The 11,915-nt window shown below is 44.9% G+C and overlaps 1 protein-coding gene across 1 annotated transcript; it reads left to right on the top strand.

Moving 5' to 3' along the window:
• Positions 1 to 1,056: 1,056 nt before the first annotated feature.
• Positions 1,057 to 11,494, top strand: LOC118094433 (T-cell-interacting, activating receptor on myeloid cells protein 1-like). Its single transcript, XM_088654729.1, has 6 exons — positions 1,057 to 1,087; positions 1,863 to 1,898; positions 2,688 to 2,987; positions 4,472 to 4,753; positions 5,854 to 6,144; positions 10,833 to 11,494. Exons 1-6 carry the CDS (start codon positions 1,057 to 1,059, stop codon positions 10,940 to 10,942), a joined length of 1,050 nt encoding a protein of 349 aa, XP_088510855.1. The 3' UTR covers positions 10,943 to 11,494.
• Positions 11,495 to 11,915: the final 421 nt, after the last annotated feature.

Genomic DNA, 11,915 nt, shown 5'->3' with positions numbered 1-11,915 from the left:
TGTCAAAGCTCTGCAGAATACTACCTCCCTCACTCTGAGTCTTGGCGAGAGTGAGGCATTGGTTCTGGAAGCCTTTGCAAGGTATTATTATTATTATTATTATTATTATTATTATTATTATTATTATTATTACCACGCCCATCTGGCTGGGCTTCCCCGGCCACCCTGAGCGGCTTCCAACAAATACCAAGTCTTGGCGATAGTGAGGTGTTCTGGAAGCCTTTGCAAGGTATGCCTCCTGTCCTGGCAGTGAAGCTTCACAATCAGAGCAAGCGCTTGCAGAGTCTGATGCCCTGTCTTGTTATTTCAGTGCAGCTGCACAGCATTTTGCTTCAAGCATGAAAACATCTCAGGCCACTCCTGACATGGAGTCATTCTCAGAGGAGTTCCAGGGAGCCTGCCTCATCGTCCGCTCAGCCTGCAATGAAAGATGAATATAGACTCTTATTTTGTAGAAAGAGGAACTCTGCAGAGTCCCCTTGTATCACTTCTGTTTCACCTCCTTTTGGAGGAAATGGAGTATAACACAGGGTCAGATGTTGCACATAGTGGTTGTCCCCATTATCTTCAAGGGGAGGGACTGCCTGCCTTTCTAATGGGTAGCTTGGTAGCAGAACATCTGTTTTGCATGCAGAAGATTCCCGGTTCAATTCCTGACATTTCCAAGTACAATACAGAGAGAATCCTGGCGGAAATCCTGGAGAGCTGCTGCCAGTCATTGCAGACAATACTGGGCTGAATGGACCAACTGACTCACTCATTATGAGGCAGCTTCCTGCGCTCCTTGCTTTGTTTAGTCTGAGGTCTCTCGGTAACCTTCTACTTTTGTTAAAGGAGAAAAATCGAAGGAAGTAGTTTAAAATTTGACTTTCATTTTATTTGTAAAATTTTATTTTAATGGAAAGATATCACCACAATCTAACCATGATTTGGAAGTCAGGGAGAACTCTGCTTAACCCAAATGGAAATGGAAGCTTCTAATATCCTACCTGACAAGAGAGGAAGCACATGAGCCTGAGGCTTACTGCGGTTCGTTTATACAGAAGAAAACCATGAATGTCAGAGCTGGGCCCAGGGCAGCATCAGAGTAAGACAGAAATAAGTATTTGGGGATTGGTTTTCCTCTGCAGTGGGGAGCCATCATAACTGCAGTCTCCGTGGAACTTAAATTTACAACTAACTCACTATGTATCTGTGAGTCTGTACAGAGGGAAACACCACCAAGTCTCCTAATTCTTCCTTAAACATGCTTTTTTGACTAACAGGGTCCAAAGTGACGGCATAGGCACAATATCATTGGGGAGGAGCCAGGAAGTGACCAGAGCTTGAATTTGCCATGATGTACAACTGGGCATACTAGATTTCTTTTGCCCCAACAATACTACTGAGATGCTCTCTCTCTGAGAACTAGAAAAGTTAAAAATAGGAGTTGTGTTGCATGCCAAACATTCAGCCCTTCACTTCCTCTGGTTTTGCAACCTTCAGGTGCAAGCAAATAAGGGATGTGGTTGGTCAGGCAGCCATGGGAGGAGACGAAGGACAACAGCATTGGCAGATCAGAGAGGAGTTATATGTTCTGGGGAAGAGCTGCATCACAGAACATTGCTGGGTTTCAGTGGCAAAAGCCTCCAGCTGAGATCTTCATTCAGGAGACAGCAGAATTAGGAGCAGACGGAACAAACTGCTGGCTATAGAAGCCAAGCCATGAAATTTCCTTCCAGCATCCTCTTTCTAGGTTGGTATCACTCCTTGGAGGGCGGTGGTGTCAGAGTGTTTGCAAGAGCAGGCCTGGGAGATTGGAGGCCCGGCTTCTATTTCTGTCACTCAGATACCTTGACTCTAAATGGATCCTCTCTTTCCAGGGTGTTGGCTGACTAGGCAGTGGCAGATCTCTAGAGGTGAGTTTCAGTCAGACGTGATAATGGTGATAGTGATTTTAAAAAAGGGGTGTGTGAGAAGAATGGGAACTAAATACCATGGACACCTCCAGCCAGAACTACTTTTCTCATGGTAGACAATAAGTGGCACCTGCCAAACTTTCTCTATCTCATATTCAGGGCTTTTTTCAAAATGTAGGCAAGGCATCTTTTCCATTCGGGACTCAGTTCCGGCACCTCTGGGGCAGTCGCCATTATCAGAGGCTTTCATGGTGATCCTTAGACCCAGGAATCCTTAGTCCTTCCCCTCCTACTGTAAACATCAACAGATGCTAAGGGAGAATCTTCTCTTTCATTGCCTCCCGGGTGCATGAATCGGAACTGACACTGTCCTGCCTGTCTCCTGTGTCTCGGCTTCTGCAGGAGTGTGAGCCACCGAGCTACATAAAGGACAGCAGGTTCTGGTCTCTTCTACTTCCTCTCCACCCTGTCCTCCTCCAATGTCAACAGGGAGGGGGAAGTTAAAGAGCCCTCCCCCCCACCATCTCAGAAGTGAGTCATTGGTTGAAGTCTATATCGTTGGCCCTACAGCTGTTGCTCAGTTGAAAATATGGTTCCTACTTATTTTGAAAACAGCTTGGTGATAAGGAATATGTGAAAATATGGATATATGTCAATTGGAAAATGTCACAGATAAATATACGTATCAGAATTTTGTGGATTTTTGTACTCTGATCCAAGTCTATCACAAGTCTCCCATCGCTACTGCTCTACCCTCCCAATATCACTCCTGTTATCCTTCTTTCCCAGGACAGCTTTATGAAAAGCCTTCCCTCTCCGTGAGACCAAGTCCTCAGGTCATCCTTGGTGAAGAATTCTATATCCGCTGTGAGACTTATTATACCTCAGAAGCAACCTTCTACCTGGTCAAGGAAGGGAGTTCAGTGGCTGTAGATTCTAAGACTGCCTCACAGTATGCAGATTTCCCCCTTTCTAATGCCAAACATGTAGAACCCAATGGCGGGGCCTACAAGTGCAAATATTGCTTTAATTCAGGCAATGAAGAGAAATGCTCAGAATACAGCGATAATGTTTATTTCAACATAACAGGTGAGAGTTTTGCTCTGTCCCTAGACCTATTCACGTGTTCCTCATGTGCAGGGCATAGTTATGTTGACAGCAAAGCAGGTTCTCATTTAAGCCCTAACCCTAATGTCACAACTCTTTCAAGCAACAATCAAATGCTACATGTGGTTGTCTGCAGAGAATCCACTGCATGGACACATATGTAAGGACTCTGGGTGATTGTGAACCCTGGTTGCATATGCCTAGGTGCCTGCAGGTGGAATGTCTCTGCAGACAACCCCACGGAGCATATGAGTGTTGCAGAGGGCAGCGCGCCCCTCCTGTGTCGCCATTTGAGGCAAAATGGGAATGTGCCACTCCTTGCACGCCCCCCACCGTGCCCCCCAACACTTCCGTTCCTGCCAGAATGCCCCCCCTCTTGCTAAATGTGACACCTCCAGCCAGAACTACTTTTCTCATGGTAGATAATAAGTGGCACCTGCCAAACATTCTCTATCTCGTATTCAGGGCTTTTTTTCAAAATGAATACAAGAGAAATGAAGTCTCAGATGTACAACATGTGGCCTATATCCTTTGTTATGGATGAGGCTGCATATGGACAGCAGGATGAAATGTAGGTCAAAAGAGAGCCTTTTTATTTGGCTTTACTTGGGTCACGCCTATCTACCCGGTAACACTCAGGGGGAGGTGGCTTCCAACAGGTATGACAGGAAGTCCTCCCTGTTTGGAGCCACCTTCCTCTGTGTGTCCATTCTAGGAAACAAGGAATGTTGGACTTGACTGCTCTATGTCTACATCCCACAGTTCCAAGGATGTTACCTCCTACCTTTTGGACTTGGTTCTCTTTTGACTCTTCCTCAAGCTACTGCATCCCTGAGTGATGATAGAGCTGCTTTTTAAAACAAAAAACCTTGCTGATCAGGAATTTACACAGACTGATGGATATGGGCTCTGTTGTAGTGGTTCCCAAACTCTCCTCCTCTAGCCATGGATCAGATGAAAATTGCTGAGAGTCTTGGAGGATGACTTAATTCATTTTATGCATGTTGTAGCTCAGGAGTCCCCAAACTAAGGCCCAGGGGCCGGATGCGGCCCAATCGCCTTCTAAATCCGGCCCACGGATGGCCTGGGAATCAGCATGTTTTTACATGAGTAGAATGTGTTCTTTTATTTAAAATGCATCTCTGGGTTATTTGTGGGGCATAGGAATTCATTCATATATTTTTTTCAAAATATAGTCCGGCCCCCCACAAGGTCTGAGGGACAGTGGCCACAGACCCCCTAAATGAAGCTCACGGGCAGCCAGCCACTCAGGGACCACATATTGATAACCCCTGCTCTGTTGGATAATGTCAAAGCAGATTCATCCTGCCCTGTCGTTTGAATTTTTGTACAAAGTCACTCTATTCGATTCTCCAGCTGCAGGTGAATGCCTCCTATTTGACAGAAGGAAGCTCTTGCAAGTGTTCCACCTTCCAAACCACATTCTCATTCTCGTTCTTGATCAGGATACTATCCAAAGCCCTCGATTTCAGTGATTCCCAGTCCTAATGTCGCCCTTGGAGGGAATTTCTACATCCAATGTGGGAGTCGAGATTACAAAGGAGGCACCTTTCATCTCTTCAAGGGAGAGTCTGCATTGCATGTGCGATCTGAGACAACTCTGTATTATACAGTGGATTTTCACATTTCTGAGGCCAAACTAGAACATGGAGGAATGTATCAGTGTAGGTATTGCTTCGATCGCATATGCTCGCATCTAAGTGACAGACTTTACATCAACGTAACAGGTGAGGGCTGAATCTCTGTGCGACAGTTTTACAAATGCTGCTAAAGTGGGTGTTGGGTTTACTCCGTCTACCAATCAAATGGGGGGTGGGGGTTGCACTGATTGAACTATATAACTGAACTGTAACTTCACTGATCGAAATACGTACCTATCAAGAGGGATTCCTTATCCCCATTTCTATTTAATCATTAGTATTTTGTTTCAGATTAAAATGCATTCTCTGTAACCAGAGTGGTAATGGAATGCAGACTGTGATGCACACTATACAATCCCCTGCTCTCTACTCCATTTGTCACACACCCAGGTCCTAGTCAACGGACAAGGCAACGGACGTTAGTATACAACCTGAAGCCTACAATAGACAGGTCCACAGCTGTCAGCTACATCCTGTCACTGACAGAGGCTGAGAACGCTGGCAAGCAGGGAGAAGAGATTAGTCTGGAATGTGGAAATGGACAAGAGGATGTAGGCTGCAGTAATAACCTGATCTCCGAGAACAGAGAGCAGGGAAGGGGGGCCGAGAGGGAAAACATAGACCGTCAGTTTAAGCTCGGACTCAGAGTCGGAGAAACGGGAAATAGCCTATCCAAAAACTCTTAGGCTCGAGAGAGTTTGCGAGAGGCGCAAACGGGGAAGAAAGCGAAAGTGGGGATTTATTGTTGGAAGACGAAGGGGCGGAGCTCAGTCTCAGCAACTGCAAACTTGGGGGAAGATGCTCAGTGACTGAGCTCCGTAATGATTTGTGTGTTTGAGTAATAAATCTGAGAAAATCACTGCTGGAGTTGTCTCGCGTCTGTGGGAGAGACCCAAGCCATTACAACAGCAATCCTATCCCACTACGTTCTGTCCCTCTCATAGGGCATCTCTGCTGCGCAGCTCGCCTTTCCCTGACAAGGGTTACATCTCCCACCTGTGTTCTCTGCCAACTAATCTCCTGAGTAATGGCATAAATGCAGCCTATCAATATTCACACTCTGAGTTGCACGTGGTTTTCTATATTCCACAATAGCATGCAAATCTTTCCCATTTTACAAAGCCAGACTATTGTGTAAGATCAAAGCATTAAGCATCCTTCTTTTTCTCTTTCTCCCCCTGGATAAGCTCCTCCCAAACCTTCCATCTCAGTGAGCCCAGGTGAGGTGATTTCTCTGGAAGGAAATGCCAGCATCCACTGTAAGACCAAAGAACAGCAAGAAGTGGAATTTATTCTACACATAGAAAATTCTTCAAATACTTATGAAAGCAAGAAGATGGGATCTGGAGAAGTTCTATTTCCCATTATCAATGCCAAAGAATCAGATGGGGGCATCTATCGCTGTAGCTATTGCTTAAAGTTCGAGAACACTCAAGCATGCTCAAACTACAGTGATGAAGTACACATCAAAGTAACAGGTAAGATCCTGTCTTAATCATTGTATGCATCTTTTACAAATTGCACTAATACAGGTTTTAATTCACTGCAATTGTAAATGAAATTGGAAAAGTGTGCTGGCTCCACCATTCCTTAGTTTTTAAAAGAGGTATCTCTCCCTCTTCATGTCACAGTTGGATATAATTTCAGCACTTGTAAATGATGGGTTCCCTGACTTCTACAGCATCCTGCCTCTCTGTCTCCTGGCCCCGCACCTCTCCAACTCCCTCTTCTGCCTCAAATTCTGAACTGCCCTCTGCCCCAGACTCTTCCTGCTCACTAAACCCTGTTATCTCCCCTGCATATGACCCTTCCTACTTACAGTCTGCTCTTCTTCCCTCTTCTCCCTCTGACCACTCATCATAGTCCCACCACCAGTCCCCTGGCTCTGAGCCATCTTCCCATGGGGGCTCCCTTGGGGAATGCTGTTGCCTCCCTCCTTTCCTCTGCATCCAGACAGTCCACGAGTCATTATAGAGATATTGAACAACACTGGGCCTGTGCATGGGCGTACCCAGTGAGGGGCAGGGTGGCAGCTGCCCCTCCGAAGCAAAAAATAATAATACCGTATTTTACGGACCATAACCCGCACTTTTTCTCTCTAAAAACTGAAGGGGAAAAGTTGCTGCGGGTTATGGAAATTGGGCTGTTTCCGCCCCCTCTGCGGCTGCAGCCAACAACAGGAACGTGAGGAGGGCGAGAAGCAGCCTGAAATTGGACTGTTTTCGCCTCCTCCGCGGATGCAGCCAGCGACAGGAACGTGGGAGGGGGGAGGAGCAGCCTGAGCTGGGGGGCCGGTGGACGGGAGCTCCATCCATCCTTCCTTCCATCCTTCCTTTCCCCCTCTTTCTTCCTTCCTTCCTTCCTTCCTTCCTCCCTCCCTTCCTTCCTTCCTTCTCTCTCTCTCTCTCTTCCCCTCCTTCCTTCCTTCTCTCTCTTCCCTCCCTCCCTCCTTCCTTCCCTCTCTCTTCCCCTCTCTTGCCCCCCCCCCAGTTTTGATCCTGGGTACGCCCCTGGGCCTGTGAGTATTAAATACCTGTTTGCAGATAGTAAACTTAGTCCTTTACAGCAGAATGCAGCAGAAGCAACTGTGGTTGGAATAGTAACATCAAAGGTGTTATTTATAAAGCAAATAACAAAACAACAAGATGACTCTCACATCCATCTTCTTCAACAGAGGAGGAGAGAGAGAGGAGAGAGGGAGGAGACATTTAAATAGTTCCCGTACTCATACATCAATTAAGTAATTAAAGACACCCCGCAACATTATGCAATGTGAGAATGAGACATTACAATACTAACATTCAAGGTAACATTGCATTATCATCTAGTACATCTGTACATATAGATCCAGTTGTTGTTTATTTACAACCTTCGACAACAAATCTGTGGATATTTCTTTTCCTGGCATATATGATACTTGTATCAGTCCTTTCTGAATACAATCTCTTGCATGTAACAGTCGATCTGCAAGTACTTAGTTCTCTGCTTACATCCTTTAGATTTCAGTACAGTCATACCTCAGTTTGAGAATGCTCTGGTTTGAGTACTTTCGGTTTAAGTAGTCTGCGGACCCAGAAGTGATTACTTCTGAGTTCCGCGGTGCGCACATGCACAGAAGCACTCTATTGGCGCTTCATGCATGCGCGGAAGAGGTGCTCGGATTAAGTACTTTTTGTGGAGTGAATGGCTCCCCGGAACCAATTGAGCACTTAAACCGAGGTACCATCGTAAAGCCGAACAGTATCTGCAATATCTGGTCTCGTGCATCTAGCAATAAAACTTAGTTTGCCTAACACACTTCTGAATAAAGTTGCATCAGAAAATAAGTTATCATTATCTTCAAGTTGAAAACCTGTAACCATTGGTGTATCAACAGCATTGGCATCATTTAAATTCAATTTAGCAATCACATCATTAAGCTTCTTTGTTTGATGTACTAGAATATCACCCTTCTGGCTTCTCCCTATTTCCAGAGAAAGAATTGAATTGAATTGAATTGAATTGAATTGAATTGAATTTATTCTTATGGTCACAGACCAGCCACATACAATATCAGAAAAATCATAAAACACAATAATGATACATTAGAATTTGCAATTCTGTACAACAGGGACAACACACATGTAGCAACATTTAAAAATATGTAAATTAAAACTTGGTCGTTAAAATATAACCTAAAATTCCCATTTGGGGCCTTAATCATTTTGGCAACACTGCTTGTTCCCTGACTTTTATGGCAGTCATGCAGAATTTGGCTACTTTTAGCGTAAGCTCAGGATCCTTATCCTCTACCAGGAATTTTAGGCATTGATGTTTGGATTCATTCGAGGGATTTTGCATGGCAGGGGAGATGAAAGGCACGCATATATCGCTGTAGAAACGGCAACGTAACAAGGCATGGGAGGCAGTTTCTACCTCCGACAAACCGCAGGGGCAGACTTGTTCTGCATATGGTTTACCCTTGTATCTTCCCTGCAGTAAGGCAGATGGCAGCACGTTAAATCTAACAAGGGTAAATGCCCATCTGCATTTAGGTATTTGTAATTTTGCCAAATACTTTGCTGGGGTAAATCCTCTCCCATTGTCTTTCATAGTTGGGTATTTATTCATCTCGCTTACATGACATTGCAGTTCCACATCCCAGAGTCGTTGGTGGATTGTTGCTCTTGCTTTCTCGTAGCCTGCAGCTATCAGGGCCTGTGGGGAGAATCCCAAGCCTCTTAGCTTTTTGTGCAATGTAACTTTCCATTTGGATTGATAGGAATCCAGTAGGGTTAAGGGTGCCAACCCAACAGGGAAAAAGATAAGTTTGAACCAATAATGGATCTTCAGAATCCATATCCAAGCGCTGACAGAATTTTGCCCAACCTCCAGGCGGACACCTATGTTAGACACACAGGAAGGGATCCCTAGTAGACAGCGATAGAACTTAGTTTGAAACGATTCTAAGGGATCAAGATTTAAAGAGCTGTAAATCTGTGAACCATATGTCAATTGTGTTAGTATTTTTGCAGCAAAGACCTGGGAGGCTGCCAGAATGAATGTATTGGCCTCCTTTCCCATAGAAAAACCTTATGATAGCTATGGTAGATCTCTGGGCGTTTGCAATGATGTTTTTAACCTGGTGATTCCCTGAACCCTTTCCCTGAAAGGTTATACTCAGTAATTTAAAAGATGATACCTGTTCAATAGGTCGATTATCAATTCTCCATCTGTGTCTCATTCTTTTTTTTTTTTTTAGAGAACACCATAACTTTAGATTTGCTGTAGTTAATTGTTAGTTGTTCGGCCTTACAATAAGCTGTGAGAGATCTTAGAAGTTTTCTTAGGCCTACGCAGGAAGAGGAAATTAGAACTGCATTGTCTGCATATAAGAGAACTGGGAGGGGTATACCAGCCAACTTGGGGTGATGGGCATTTTCTTTCTCCATGGTTCCTACTAGGGAGTTAATATAAAAGTTGAATAAAGTGGGCTCAAGAACGTAGCCTTGTCTGACACCATGGTAGGTTTGGATTTCCTTGGATAAATGGCCCTGTCGATCGCACCTAACCCGGACCCGAGTATTTTCGTATAAACTGCAGATGAGGCGCAGTAGACGTCTGTCTATGTTTGAGGCGCTTAGTTTTTCCCAAAGCCTGTCTCATGATATTAAATCGAAGACTATAAAAGCTGCATAGAGAGATCCTCTTTTTCTTGAGGTATATTTTTCTGCAAGATGCTGGAGTACTAGTCCTTGGTCTAAAGTTGACCGTTATGCCCTGAAACCAGCTTGTGCTTCTGAAAGAAAGGACATGTTATCGCTCCATCCAGATCTCAAGTTTATTACATAAATGGGCAGCATATAATTTACTGATAATGCTTAGGAGACTAATTGGCCTGTAATTAGCAGGGTTCGATCTACTCCCTTTCTTATGCATTGGAATAATAATTGCTAGTCCCCAGTCCTCTGGGATGATAGCCGATTTATCTATGCTGGTGAACAAGGCAGCAAGCACTGGGGCCCACCAGTCAACATTGGCCTTAAGAAGCTTGGGTGAAATGTTGTCAGCACCAGGGGCTTTGCCAGGTTTAAGAGACTGAATGAGCCTACAAACTTCTTCAGTTGACACCGGCGGCCACTCAGCACCAGTATCACTCAGAGGTAGGGGCAGAGCCTGTAGATGTTGATTAGTTGTGTATAGGGATTGGAGGCAGTGCTGAACCTGACCTTCCGCTCTCTTCAGCCAGGACCACCCAACCAATCCATTGGTCGATGAAATCTCAAGCCCACATTCTGGACCAGTAATTCTGCATGGAACGCCCAGCAAATGACCAATCATAAAGTGACCACTTTCAGGTGCTCCTGCAGGGACATAAAAAACTGAAAGGCAACATGTGTACCTGCCATCTTATTAGTGGAGGTGTCAGTTGGTCCACTGCTTGCAGATTTAGTGTGATCATCTTTCTGGCTCTAGTCAGAAGTAAAAGGCGAGTGGAGTAGATTAGAAGACTGTTTCCATTGGCCTGATCCAGCAGGCTGTTCTCATGCTCTTAGAAATCAGAAGCAAGTCCCATTGGACTCAATGGGGCTAAGTATGCTGAGGGCCGCAATGTTGAGATCATCTCCCTCCCCACCCTGCCTTCACAGCCAACAACTGAGTAACTCTTCTCTGTCTCACTCTGCAGCAGACACTTTTCCATCCATGGAGAGCAACATCCGCCTGGGAGTTGCTGGCTTGGTCCTGCTTTCCTTGGTGCTGATCGTGGCTGAGTTCATGTGGAGCCAGCAAGGCTGAGAAGCTCTGACTCGACTCAGTTCCACAAGTCAAGACCCTTCCTTGAGGCGTCCGAGACAAGCAGAGCCACTGGAATCCCATAGAGACTGGTTTCATTTCTTGTTCATCTGAAGGCCAAATTTCTCCAAGTACAATACAGAGAAAATCCTGCCTAAAATCCTGGATATCTGCTGCCAGTCATTACAGACAATACTGGGCTGAATGGACCAACTGACTCACTCATTATGAGGCAGCTTCCTGTGCTGCTTGCTTTGCTCAGTCTTAGGTCTCTTAGTAACCTTCTGTCACGGTCCTGCCTGGATGTTTCACAATCGATTGATACTGCACCAATGACACTTTGTATCCGTGGCTGCAGTTTCCCTCAGGCTGCCAGCTGGATACTTGCTACTTTCTTTAGATAACACAGACCAGGATGTTCTTTAAGAAACAAGTTACAGGTAGGTAGCCGTGTTGGTCTGAGTCGAAGCAAAATAAAAAAATTCCTTCAGTAGCACCTTAAAGACCAACTAAGTTTATATTTTGGTATGAGCTTTCATGTGCATGCACACTTCTTCAGATATGGTATGGTCTTTAAGGTGCTACTGAAGGAATTTTTTTATTTTGCTTTAAGAAACAAGTTTGGTTTATTTGTTTCTACAGAAGTGTGTGGTTACTGAATGAATAATATCGTAAATAAACTTATAACTGTTAGCCTATACCGGCCTATACCCGCTAAGAAATTTACTGGCCTACACCGCTAAAACATCTAATTAAACAATGCAACAAGTTTCACATTGATCTGCTATCCTGTCTGTTCTTTCCCACCAATAATCCACCTAGCTCTCGGACTAATCTTCGACAGCTCTCTCTCTCTCTCTCTCTCTCTCTCTCTCTCTCTCTCTCTCTCTCTCTCTCTCTCTCTCTCTCTCTCTGACACCTCTACCTGAGCTGATTAGAGCGTGTCCAGATGAGGTACGGGCCCCCCTGGGTGAGA

The sequence above is a fragment of the Zootoca vivipara genome, chromosome 12, assembly GCF_965207765.1.
Source record: "Zootoca vivipara chromosome 12, rZooViv2.hap1.1, whole genome shotgun sequence".
Lineage (NCBI taxonomy): Eukaryota > Metazoa > Chordata > Lepidosauria > Squamata > Lacertidae > Zootoca > Zootoca vivipara.
Note: the sequence above shows the minus strand (reverse complement) of the source record. Positions and strands in the feature narration are given on the sequence as shown.